This window comes from Hypanus sabinus, chromosome 2, assembly GCF_030144855.1.
Source record: "Hypanus sabinus isolate sHypSab1 chromosome 2, sHypSab1.hap1, whole genome shotgun sequence".
Lineage (NCBI taxonomy): Eukaryota > Metazoa > Chordata > Chondrichthyes > Myliobatiformes > Dasyatidae > Hypanus > Hypanus sabinus.
The window spans coordinates 65,965,423-65,978,855 of NC_082707.1; the positions used below are offsets into that span (position 1 = coordinate 65,965,423).

Below are 13,433 nucleotides of genomic sequence, written 5' to 3' on the forward strand. Positions count from 1 at the left end.
ATTGCCTCAACCTTCCCGGCCTGACTTGTCTGCCAGCTGGTGGTTGTGTGGCAGCCAACTATCTTCTCACTCTTGCAGTGCCAGAAATCTGCAGTGATGAAGTACACTAATCAAGTCTAATACTCGATGTACTCTGAGTGGCCACATTATTAAGTATAGCTGTACACCTGCTGGTTAATGTAAATATCCAAATCAGACTGTCATGTGGCAGCAACTCATGCATAAAAGCTTGCAGACATGGTCAAGGGGTTGTTGTCATTCTGACCAAACATCAGAATGGAGAAGAAATGTGCTCTAAATGACTTGAACCATGGAATGATTGCTGCTGCCAGTTAATGAGAGAAGTCAGAGGGAAATGGCTAGACTGGTTCAAGCTGATGGGATGGTGACAGTCGCTCAAATGTTTTACAATAGTGGTGTGCAGAAGAACATCTCTGAACACTCAACACGTCGAACCTTGAAGTGGATGGATTAAGCAGCAGAAGATTGCATTGTATTCCACTCAGGTACCTAATTAAGTGGACAAGGTGTACATGTGTGCTATCTAAAATAAGTAACAAGGTGAGGTCAGGAAGTCTGATTGTTCTTTTTTAAATCCCAGGCATGTTGAGGCAAATATTATCCCTATGACATCAATGCCATACGACCCTGATTTTCCAGTAACTCCATTTCACTTTTGTCAGATGAACCACGTGGATAATAGAGGTACATAGTCCCATAAATATCAGAGTATTTGAAGGATCTCTTTGATCATTTCATTTCAATTGAAATGTTCAAATAATTAAGTGATCTGCATAATGGATAATAATACTGTTAAAAACAAGTCTTCCAGTAATTCTATAACACAGGAATCAGTAATCGTTGCTTTGTAAAAATTATATATATATTTGAGTGTTTCATACGAATGTGTTGAAACACCATCAATAAATTTATCTTTATAATTTGCGCTTTAAAATGCACGCCTTGTTCAGTGACGCTAATGATATAAATAAATCGTTTGTTTTGATGAGTTATAATTCATTGTGCATTATTCTACATATGCCTCCACGTTCACAACTTCCTGTTGGGAAAATCGCAAGAGCGACTTCGTTTGCAAGGTGGCGATCAGCGGGACGCTGCTGGATGAGTCCCGGCCGCCGCCGCCGCCGCCGCCCCCGAGAGCGACAACCGCGCGCAGCGCCAGCCGCTCGCCCGGCGCACGCGGGTAATTGACAGCCCAAGCAGCTGCGCGAGACCTGCCCTCCAAACATCTCGAGTTTCGGCTGCCCGCCGGCGTCGAGTCGCGGCTCTCGCGATATCTGGCCGCTGAGAGACCTGCGCACTGAGGGTAGCGGCCGCCATAGAGCCGGGCTGGTATTTTCGAACAGATTTTTTTTATATTGAAACCAATTTCATGGTGGAGGGTCCCGCCGCCTCTTTGCTGAAGGGGTCGGTTCGAGCCGAGCCTTAGGCCGGCTATCCATTCTAACGGGAGGCGGGTAGTTGCAGCTTATACTTTCATCAGGACCTCCCCACCCCCTGCCCCCTCTTTTTTTTCCTCTCTTCCCCTGTAAGTGAGTCCTATGTGAAAGAAGCCATCAGCCAACATGTCAAACCTGGGCAAAGCTGTGACGAAGAAAGACACCAAGATGAGGATACGAGCCTTTCCTGTAAGTAAGGAGCCGACCAGCGCGACTTAACCCACCGAGGCACTAGCCTCGCCGCAGAGCAGACAGAGAAGTTTCAAATCGAGGGCCCGGGCTTTGCGGATGTCAACATAGCAGCAGGCCCCTTGTCGTTTGATTAATATTCATGGATGGCTGTTAAATGTGACGATGTCTTCATTAGAGAGTATGGAGTATTTGAATTTGTTTGTTATTACTTAATTATACTTCCTCCGTCTGCCATCCAACCTACCCAAAAACAAAAATGAAAATCAAGTAATTTTATTTGCCTTGTCTGTGACAGATTTTTGGGACAATAGGATGTTGCTAGTGATTCAAGACCCTGACAAGGGAGGCTTACAGCATAGTATTTTTTTAAATTTTAAGTGTTACTACTTAGGGTATTTTATGTATGAAGTTAGTGGAATGTTGTCTGTTTACGTTGTTTTCAGTGTAGTTGAAAGACCCTTACCTTTAACGGATGATGTGTAACAAGGATCAATCAGCTCGCTACTAAGTATTCCAACTTGCTGCCATATTTGCATTTTAGTTACAGTGTAAAAATTCAAATGGTGGTACCTTATTTGACCTTGGGCTCGTTCACTTTGGCGATTTGGTTCTCTAACATCTACATTATAAGCAAATAAAAAGGTGTGTATAATATTTCTATCATTTGTAGTGCAGACAGTCAAAATACATTTCATATTTTTAAATATTACAAAATATAGACTTTAGGTTGAAATCTTAAATATTGTAGTTTTATATCATGTGTTACTACAATAAGGTTCGCAGTAATTCATTAAACTTTTTACCTAATGCAGATTATAGAACACACTATTCCCTGATTTCACCTTTTTCATCAATTCAGAAATGTAGTAAATTGAACATGCAAAATAAACTGGATATTGTGGTAAATGCACTTCAGTTGTGACATTAGATGGGAAATCCTTTCATTGATGTTTGCACGTGCAGATGTTTTTCAAGCTGCTTTTACTACTTGTATCCTGTTATTCTGAGTTGGGTTTGAGGGTTGTGCAGCTGAACGATAGACCTGTCAGTGGAAGGTGGTGGGTGGTGACAGTGTTTAAGGGAGAATTTGAATATATACATTTTCAAAACAAATGCACTAAGTACTGTTGATCATGTAGATATATCAAAATAAAAATGCTTGCTATTCTTGAAAATAGCATCAGATATAATTTCCCTGTTCCATTGTCTTTTGAAGGATGCTATACTGCATCCATTAGCGAATAGATTACCATTATCTAATCTACAGGGATATAGTTACCCAAGTACAAATACTGGTAGTAAATGCACTGGGAATATGAGACTTTTAAAGCATGGTTTCTCTCTAAAATTGGTCATCTGCTGTTTTCATTTGTGTATGAGAGATTTTCTTCTGATTTTTATGGGGAAATACATTGTGTAAAATCAGTACAAGAGATTCTGCAGACGGTGGATATCTTGAGCAGCCCACACAAAATTTCTGGAAGGGTCTCAGCTCAAAATATCATCCCTTTCTTCCTCTCCAAAGATGCTATCTGGCTTTCTGAGTGCTTCCAGCATTTTGTGTGTTTTGTGTAAAAATCAAATTGTTTTGAATGCATTGAATTTTCTGGTAGTCTCAGCTCTAGTTCTCAGCATCTCATGGTGTATTCCATAGATTCATTTCTGTTTGGGTGAATAAATGCATGGTGTGCTCTAATTAAAGACCAATTCTTTGTTCTAGGCACTTCAAACATGGAGGCATCATACCTGCCCTTGCTAACCCATAAAGAATATTATTTATTTATTTTATTTAGAGACACAGCACACTAATGGGCCCAATAAACCTGTACTGCTCAATTGCACCCATGTGGCAAATTAACCTACTAACCGTATGTTTTTGGAATGTGGGAGGAAGCTGGAGCACCTGTGGGAAACGCATGGTCTCAAGGAGAATTTACAAATTCCTTGCATACATAAGAGATCACTTTTCTAAAATTTATCTTGCTCCTTGTATGATAAGTCAATCATAACAGTGATTTAATCTGGTGAACCCTCATTGCCTTAATAATAAGTTTGCCCTACTTATTTAGGTAAATGTTGCATGTACAACATTATAACAAAACAATTCAGCTTAGTAGTACGTCCTTCCGGCCCAATAAGCCTGTCCTGCCCAATTGTACCCAGTGGCAAATTACCTGACCATCAGTATGTCTTTCAAATGTGGGGAAACCCTCACAGTGACAAGAACATACAAACTTCTTACAGAAAGTGGTGGTCAATAAGAGATCACTTTCCTTCTAAAATATAGCTAACTAGATAAACCCAATCATACCAGTGACTTAGAAAAAGAGACAACTTGCCCCACAAATCTCCTTTCAATTGACCCTTCTTAGTATTAGGCATTTTGATCCTGATGAAAATACCAGCTGTTTCCTCTACACCTCTTGTAACCTTATAAGCTTTTATTTGATCTCCTGTAAGTCTCCACCCCTCCAGAGAAAACTGAGTTTATGTAACCTTTCCTCTATTCCAGGGAACATGCAATTAAATATTTTCTGCACCTCTTATAATGGGACAACCAGAATTGGATGCAGTTCTCTTGATGTGGACTCACTCAAGTTTTATACTAGATGTGATTTCAGCAAAGCCCTCCATATTTGGAGGAAGGTCTCCCTAACTATGTACTTAAGTCCTGTTGATCAAAAGAAAGTAACCAGATATATAGGCCTAATTGATATATCTGCATGTTATATTTTTGTAATTTGTATACTAGGGTGTTTGGTCACTGAGAGCAAGAGTAGTTTTGAAACTTTTAACATTTCAAAACAGGAAGAAATGTACTTTTTTTTCTGCCAAAGGGGTAAAGTTCACACTTGTTCATTGTATTGCAGATGTCATGTTCTCGCCATTTATTTAAACTGTCCAAATCTCTGAAGCCTCACAGTTACCACTGCCATCCTGCTTTCTGGTATCCTCAAGCTTGGATGTTTTACACTTGATTCCCTCATTCAATTGTGTATAATTCATCTGGTCACTGCCTTCTAACAAAAAAGTTTATTCCTATTGCTTTCTGTTTATTAACCAATACTCATAGTGTGTTACTCTGGAGCACTCTGTGCTCCAGCATGATTTCTTAATTTATGGAGCAAAAACAATCATCCTAGGAAATTAGCTGGCTAGTGGTACGGTGGCATCCACACCGGACTTCAAGGCGACTGGTCGGATTCGAATCCGGCCGGTTCCTTTTATGCTTTCCAGCTTTATGCTTGGTTTAGCAATCCAGCAACTCTGTCTCATTTAAAAAGAACACAGACAAAACGCTGAAGAAGTGGCAAGGTTGCTGCTTGATGCCCCACAAGACATGGAAAGGAGCCACAGCATCCTAGGATATTACCCATTAAGCACAATTTTGCAAAAGAAAATGGCTGGACATCATGCATTGAGATTTTTTATGCAGTAAATTCCCCTGCTGGAAAAGCGGCCAGCGACTTGTAGAGAAACGTAGCTTTCTAAATTAGACCTATTTCTCAAAGAACTGGTGTTGTTAATAGTTCAAATTGAGAAGTTGTGATCTCTTGAATTGAAGGCTTTCTGTAAGTCCAAATACATAATGTAATTCACCTTTTATTTGTTCTGATCGTTACAACCTTAAATTCCATTAGATTAATCAAACATGCTTTCTCTTTCAAAAATCTGATTCTGCATCTGTTATCTTTAAGATGCCCTGTTACCACTTAATTAAGCTCTAGCATTTACCTTAACAATTGATAGTACATTAACTGGTCATTAGTTTGCTGCTATCTCTCAAAATAGTTTTATCAACAGAGTTTGTATTGATTATCCTCCATATAACTAATAGTGCCCTTTAATAAGAAGTGGAGCAAACTCTTACTTACACAATCAATTTTATGATGGAGCAGATAAGAGATTTCAGCTAATAAATGATTGTGCTTCAGAGTTTAACTGGCACCATCAGTAGATGTACATCATCATTGCACAACATTTAAAAAACTCTAGTTTTACATATTTGGAGATTTTTATTTCTCTTTTTAAAAAGTTGCTTTCCATTGACTATTTTCTGTATTAATATAAGTTTTAATCAACTAAATTCCAGAAATTCCCTTAGTAGCTGAATATTAGCTATAAAGGGCCAACCATATTATGCACGAATGGTGATAGATTATTTTCATGAAAAGTCTTCTGAAATGTGTTCCTGTTTTGTGCTGGAATGAATCATTTGCTATACTACCAATTTTGGGAATATTTATTTGCTCACAAACTAACAATATGAAATTAGTGCATTTTCTTATCCAAAGTAGTTAATTTTTGTGATAATTGTGCAGGTATTCAAGTACTTGATTTCATCTCAAAGAAAGTTTGTTTCTTTAATGCATCTGCAAAATTTGTCTATTTCGGATTCCGATAGTTTTATTTGCAGAGTATATTTTAATATAGAAAAACTGTCCTGAACAAAAAACATTGAAACGTGTTTTTGTAGCAGCGCACACAAATGCTGGAGGAATTCAGCAGGTCAGGCACCATCTGTGAAGATGAATAAACAATTGATGTTTCAGGGCGAGACCCTTCTTCAGGACTGGAAAGGAAGGGGGAAGATGCCAGAATCAAAAGGAAAATAGCAGAAGATGATGGGTGAAACTGATAGGGGTGGAGAAGATAAAGGGCTAGAGAGAAGGAATCTGACCATGGGGGGAGGGGAAGGGTATGAAAGGGAGGAAGTAGGCAGATGAGAAGAGGCAAGAGGCCAGAATGGGTAGAAGAAGACGGAAGGGGGAGGGATTATTTTTTTGTTACTTGAAGGAGAAATTGGTTGGAGGCTGCCCAGAATGAGTATGAAGTGTTGTTCTTCCACCCTGAGAGTGGTCTCGTGTGGCACAATAGGAGGCCATGGACTGACATGTTGGAATGGGAATTAAAATGGTTGGCCACTAGGAAAGTCTGCTTTTGGTGCACAGAGCAGAAGTGCTCAACAAAGGGTCCCCCAATTTATGACGGGGTCTCACAGGAGGCCGCACAGGAGCACCTGACATGATAGATGACCCCGGCATAGTCGCAGGTAATGGATGGTTTGGGGCCCTGAATAGAAGTGAGGAACAAGGGGAATAAGCAGGTGTAGCACTTTAGACACTTGAAGAGATAAGTGGCAGGAGGGAGATTAGTGGGGAGGGACGAATGAACAAGAGAATCATAGATGGAGCGATTCCTGCAGAAAACGGAGAGTGGGAGTGGTAAAGATGTGTTTGGTAGATGTTGCCTGACTTGCTGAGTTCCTCGAGCATTTGTGTGTCTTGCTTTGGATTTCAGTATCTGCAGAATTTCGTGTTCATTTTTGTAGCAACTTGAGCAAGTTTTTGTTTTGTATTTCATAAAGGACCTAATAGTTGCACTTCAGTGTTGACATTTGAGTCAGCATTGAGCAGTAATGTGAAATGTTGATTTAGTAACAGAAATCTGCAGTGTCAGACTATAAGTATGAGATTATTTTGCATAGGGGAGTTTATAGTCATTTACTGTACCCTTAATATTTTATACAGTACTGTTCAAAAGTCTTAGGCACCCCAGATATTTTATAAATTTTGTTTTAGATGTTTATTTTTTACCTTTTGCAGTAGTGTCAGTGGAAATGGGCATATTTTAAAACGTCCAAACATTCTTTTTTCCAAAAAATTAAACGTTACTAATAATTTTTTGTATTTTGTTAAAGAAAGTGATATTTTAAGTAATAGATAACTTACCAAATAAAAATGATTGCTTTGTAGGTGTATAGCTCAGTGCATGATTAAACAAAGGTAACAAACAGGATGCAAATGATCAATAGCATAATGAATTGAATGAACTAAACTGATTAGCAGAAAAGAGTGTAGAAGGAATCAAGCTGAGCGAAGTACAGCCAAACTAAAAGGTGCAAGTATGGCAGATGTGACAATTTAACCTTTATATCATAAATTCTTAAACTATGGCAAGAGTGAGCATAGCAATAAGACAACTGGTTGTCATCTTGCATTAGCAAAGTCTCTCCCAAGCAGAAATTTTTTGGCAGATAGAAATTTCAAGATCCACTGTCCAAGCTTTTCTGAAGAAGCACAAAGAAAAGGGTAAGGTTGAAGACCAGAAACGCAGTGATTGGGCAAGGAAACTAAGTGCAACAGACGAGAGATACATTGAACTGACATTTCTTCTGAATTGGAAGAAGTCTGGCACTGCTATCACCTCTGAAATCTCAGAAATGACTGGAACCCATGTGCACCTCTCTACTGTCTGGAGAAGTCTTGTCAGAAGAGGTCTTCATAGAAGAATTGCTGCCAAATAGCCATTCCTCCGAAGTGGAAATGATGCACAAAGACACAAGGGCTGGGGTGTTGAATGATGGCTGCAACTGCTCTGGGCTGACAAGTCAAAATTTGAAATTTCTGTAGAAGAGCTGGAAAGCACTATGTGGATGAGTTTCTGCAGCCAACAGTGAAGTACAATGAAAGTTCCCTGCAATTTTGGGGCTGCATTTCTGCAAATGGATTTGGTGATCTGGTCGGAATTATGGGATCCTCAATGCTGAGAAGTATAAGCAGATTCTCATCCATCACATACTACCATCAGGCAGATGTTCAATTGGTCCTACCTTCATTCTGCAGCAGGATAATGATCCCAAACACACAGCCAGGGTCATAGAGAACTATCTTCAGTGAAAAGAAAAGTAAGGAGTTTTGCAACAGATGGTATAGCTTCCACAGACCCCCAGACCTTAGCATCATCGAGGCTCTCTGGGATTACCTGATGAGACAGAAGCAAGTGAGGCAGCTAAAGTCTGCAGAACAACTGTGACAAAGTTTCTAAGATGCTTGGAGCAATCTACTAGCACTTTTCCCCCCATAAAACTGCATGATAGTGTACCCACAAACAAGAGGAAATCTTCAGAGCCTGAAATCTGATCAACACACAAAATGCTTAGGGAACTCAGCAGGCCAGGCAGCATCTAGGAAAAGAGTACAGTCGATGTTTTGGGCTGAAACCTTTTTGTAGGACAGTGTACCTATGGCAGTTTTAAAGGCAAAGGGTGGTCACGCCAAATATTGACTTAGATTGTTACTAGTCCTTATAGTAAATTTTGCTAGAAACTTTTCATTCATTACTTTTGATAGCACAGAATTTTTTGTGGTTAAGACTTTTGCACAGTCCTGTACAGTTGGAAGAAATTTGTATTCATTAACTGATATTCAATAATGCAATTGAAATTTTGCATTTTGGGGAGAGAAAAGCATGGATCTGAGAATGTTTCTGCATAGAGTTTTTGAAAATTAGAAGCATAGTGCTTCTAATTCATATCATTTAATTTGTGTACACTTTTCAACTTGCATTATTTCCTCAATAATAATTAAACTCTGACCTGAATATTTCCTTTGGAATTTCAAGCAGTGATAGATTTTGAAATCACAAGGTGTAACTGCATAATCAAAGATCACTTGCCATTGAAACAGCAGGCCTCTACTTGCCTCAAGTGATCAGGAAAATGATCACCTGACAATGGGTGTGTATCTGTACATACATGTACTAATTAAATAGAAAAATAATTGGCCCTGAGGTTTAACGTCATAAGTGCAAATATGTGGATAGCAAATCAGAGGATGATGAAACTTAGGTGTGCACATCAAGATTTTGTGTAGACTAATTGATTTAAAAAGTTGGAACATCTTGCAAAGAAGCTATAATACATGATGTATAGATTCAAATTTGGTGTAAAGAAGTGTTCCCATATAAGAGGGGTACATTAATGGGTAAGCCCCCCCCACGTTACTAGAATATGGGTCATATTGTGATTTTGGTTTTTTTTCCCCCTCGTAATGTGAGACTGCATCTGTGCACCTGTAAGAAACATTGAAAGGAAATGTGTTGATTTATTTACTATTTCCCCTCATAAGTTCTAAGAACTTATGTTGTATCTCATTTTTTTAAGGAGTGACATGAATTCCCATAACCCAAATGGTCATAACATGGGGGTCATTGGAATGCATACATCTTTATGAGTTTTTTGCACACCAAAACCCAAGGTATAAGTTTGTAAGTTGCACTGTCCATACAAGACCTTTCCTCATCAATAAAGGAAAAAAAGAACAAAATGCTGTATACATAGATCACAGTTTACTATAAGGAGTAGTAACAATGTAAGCTTTTCTATTCCACTCTACAATTCTCACCTCTCTTCACCTCTTTCTTCATTTCTAATTACTAGCTTTCTCAAATTGATTATTATTGCGGTCAAACAGGCTAACCCTATTGAAATCTCCGGAGTGATGAGTAGTGCCAGCTTGGGGACTTCAGCCACTCCAAAGCTTGAGTTTATTCAACCAGATGCACTAAGTGAGGCTTGCAACAAGAGGGTACAAATAATACAGAGTGAAATAGGGGATAATTTACTTGATTTGCATTTAATTTTGTTCATTGTATTAAGGATTTAAAACTCTGCTATTGGTTTGCAGAAGGCTTAGGAAAAGTGGGACAATCTTCCCAAGTTATATGGATTGTATAAATTTGGGGATGCAGCTGTACATTATTCAAATTGGATAGTTCTTTTACATCTTGAATGCAAAACAATGGTATTACTGCAAAACATTACTTGAGGTTTTCAATGTGATTCTGGGACCCTCATTACTGGGGAAAAAAGAGCTGTGGGAAAACTGGAGCATAAATTTGTCTGTCGTGACTCATTATTACATTTTAAAGAATAGCTCAAACAATTTTAACATTTTTCGTTAGGTCGGAGCTTAGAAGTCAGAGGGAGATGGAAGAATTTCCCACAAATGCCTAAGAATCTCTTGTGTTGTTATTACTGTTGTATGACTAATTGTGAATGACTACTTGATTGCAATAGTTGTTTCTAATATTGCAAATGGAAGGAAACAGCAAATGATTAGTCATGCTGTATGAAAAGGAGTTCACCACTATCTCATTTTATTTGTGGGTTTATTCAAGACAAGATACTGTAATGTTCTCTTTTCTATGCTTGAGAAATTTTTTTAGATGTCGAATTTATTTTATTGCATCCATCTCACAACATGAAGGAAAAATCTTTATGTTGAGTCTCCATTGTAATCTACAAGCAATAAAGAAGGAAAGTATGGGAGGATATTGCCCAAACAGTAAGATTTTATTCATACCTGTTGTATACATGTATGTACAGTTAGATATGCAATCAGATCAATGTGTATTGATAAATCTGATGGCTTAGTGAAAGAAGATGGCCTGTTGGTCCTGGCCTAAATGCTGTAGTATTGTTTGTCAGATGAAAGCAGCTGAAACAGTTTGTGTTTGGGGTGACAGTTTCCCTGATGATCGATCCTCCAGGCCCTTTTTGTGCACCTGCTGCTGTAAATGTCCTGACTGAAAAAAGGAAAGGTCACATCCACAGATTCGCTGGGCTATCCGCACCACACTCTGCAATGCCCTGCGAATGAGGGTAGTACAGTTTCCGTACCAGGCAGTGACACCGCAGTCAGGATCCTCTCCAAGGTGCCTCTAAAGAAAACCTTTGGATTTGGGGACTCATGCCAGACTTCTTCAGCTGTCTGAGGTGAAAGAGACATTGTTGTGCTTTTGTCACCACACAGCTGATAGATATAGTCCAGATGAGATCTTCGGTGATGTGTATACTGAGGAAATTGAAACTACTCACCCCTCAACTACAGTCCTATTGATGTCAATAGGAGCTAACCTGTCTCCATTCCTCCTATGTTGTTTTGACATTGAGGGAGTGGTTGTTTTCTTGGCACCACTGTGTCAGGGCATTGACTTCTCTGTAGGCTGTTTCATCATTGTTGGAAATGAGGCCTATTAATGTGTCATCTGCAAATTTGATCAGATTACGGGATGTTCATGCTAGTTGGTGCCATTGTTTTCCATTAGATATTCTTGGAATTTTTGTGCAAAGTTGCTGATCAGTATTTTTTATATTGTGTTGAAGGCAGTTGAAATTTACTACTTCATGAGATGGCTGACAATACTGGCATTTATTGTTTATCCCTAATTGCCTAGATGTAAGAATTTACTTAAGAATTGACCACATTAGTGAGCCTTTAGTTGCTTATAAACAAGTCTGGGTTGGAGGACAGAATTCCTTCCTTAAAGGGCAGTAGTTTAAATTGATCTTTTTCATGGCAAACGTGTTCGCTGTTTCTGAGATTTAAATACTGAAAATGCTGGAAATACACAGAAGGTCAGGTTACATCTTTGGGAAAGCAGAGTTAGCATTTCAGGTTGAAGGTGCCATAGAAGCTAGAAAGGGGACCATATCTTGTTAAGCTGTGTTGAGGGTGGAGAAGTGGAGTGAAGTTGGAGTTGTTTAGGCTAAAGTCAAACCAGGGACAAAAGATTATAAACATTTGATGAGTGAGACCGTTGTCAAAATAATGGATTTGTGAAACGCAGAGCAAGAAAGATGCCTGGAAATTCAGATAAGTTTGTCTTCAATTACCAATGGGTGAGGAAAGAGAAGGGTCTGAGCAGAATAAACAAGGTAAGCCAATTTCACAGATGGGTAACTGACAGACTCAGTAAATTGCAGTTACTGAGACTGGAGTAATCTGGGATTAAAACTAAATTCCTATGGTTGTGAGGGGGAATGAAAGGAAATATGACACAAATATCAATATTCTTAATGGTGGAGTTTTAAAGAATTAGAGAGGAATATAACTTAAATAGATTTTAAAGTTGTAACCATTAAAAAGCTGTATGTAGCTTTTTTATACTTCTAATGAAAATAGAATGCTACTGCAATACATTGGGTAAGTTGTTCAATGAAATCTGGAACTTCATTATGGAGAAAGAGTAGGCTGTTGAAGAAAACTAGGGTAGGGATTTGTCTGTATTTACATAGTGTTACATTTTGAAGACATGCTCAAGTAACTGACATTTTTTGTAAGGACAGAATTCTAGGACCCAGAAACAACAAGAATTTGACCATTTAAAATAAGGTAAATTGTGGAGAAAGGACAGTTATGAGTTGGTTATTGTATGACAGAATTGAACAGAGTGTTTGTCTTTGGATATTATAGATTTGGGAGGAGCTGTCATGCACATAACAGCAGTGTATTTTGTAGCTATAACATATTGGAATCCCAGTACTGCTAATAAGGGATGAATTAATGCTTTGGGTCATGGTTGGGATATCAGTCAAGGAGATTGCTTAGTTTTAAACAAAGCTGAGATTTCTTATTGTTGCTGGAGCTGTAATCATTCAAGTAAGTGGAAAGAATTCCTTCGCACACCTTTCTGAATCTTGGAAAGGTTTTGGGAAGTCAGGAGTTGCAGGGAAAATTTCATGGGAGAGTGGAATTCCTCTGAACTAGCATATATTTAGGCTGACATGGACCATATGGAAAAAGAACTGAATCTGGTCCTAGAAAATGCAGCTTTTGATTTGCTTTGCTCGTCATAGTATTTCTGTGGGTTGTTGGTCCTGTTAACTTTCTGGTGAATGTTGACCTCTGAGGCTGTTGATAGTGAGGATTCAGAGATGGTAATGGCGTTTAATGTGGTTGGACACTGTTCAAGATGGTCAGTGCTTCGTATCAGGAATGTTGCATGCCACTTGTGCTCATACCTGAATGTCATCTGGGTCATAGAGTCATACTGCATTGAAAAATTGTCCACTCAGGTCACCACATGCATGCTGACCAGAGATACTTGGACTACGGCCTTCAATGATTAGGTGATTACATATTCATTTAGACACTTCTTAAATGCTGTTATGAATCAGCTTCTATCTCTCTAACAATGTATTTCAGGTATTTATCA

General features: G+C 38.7%; 1 protein-coding gene across 1 annotated transcript in view; it reads left to right on the plus strand.

Moving 5' to 3' along the window:
- The first annotated feature begins 1,302 nt into the window (after positions 1-1,302).
- The window catches only part of cul3b (cullin 3b), an 89,541-nt gene continuing 77,410 nt past the window's right edge, over positions 1,303-13,433 (plus strand). Inside the window, exon 1 of the mRNA XM_059947496.1 lies at positions 1,303-1,649. Coding sequence (XP_059803479.1) covers positions 1,587-1,649 — 63 coding nt within the window. The 5' untranslated portion in view covers positions 1,303-1,586. The remainder of the gene's footprint in view (positions 1,650-13,433) is intronic.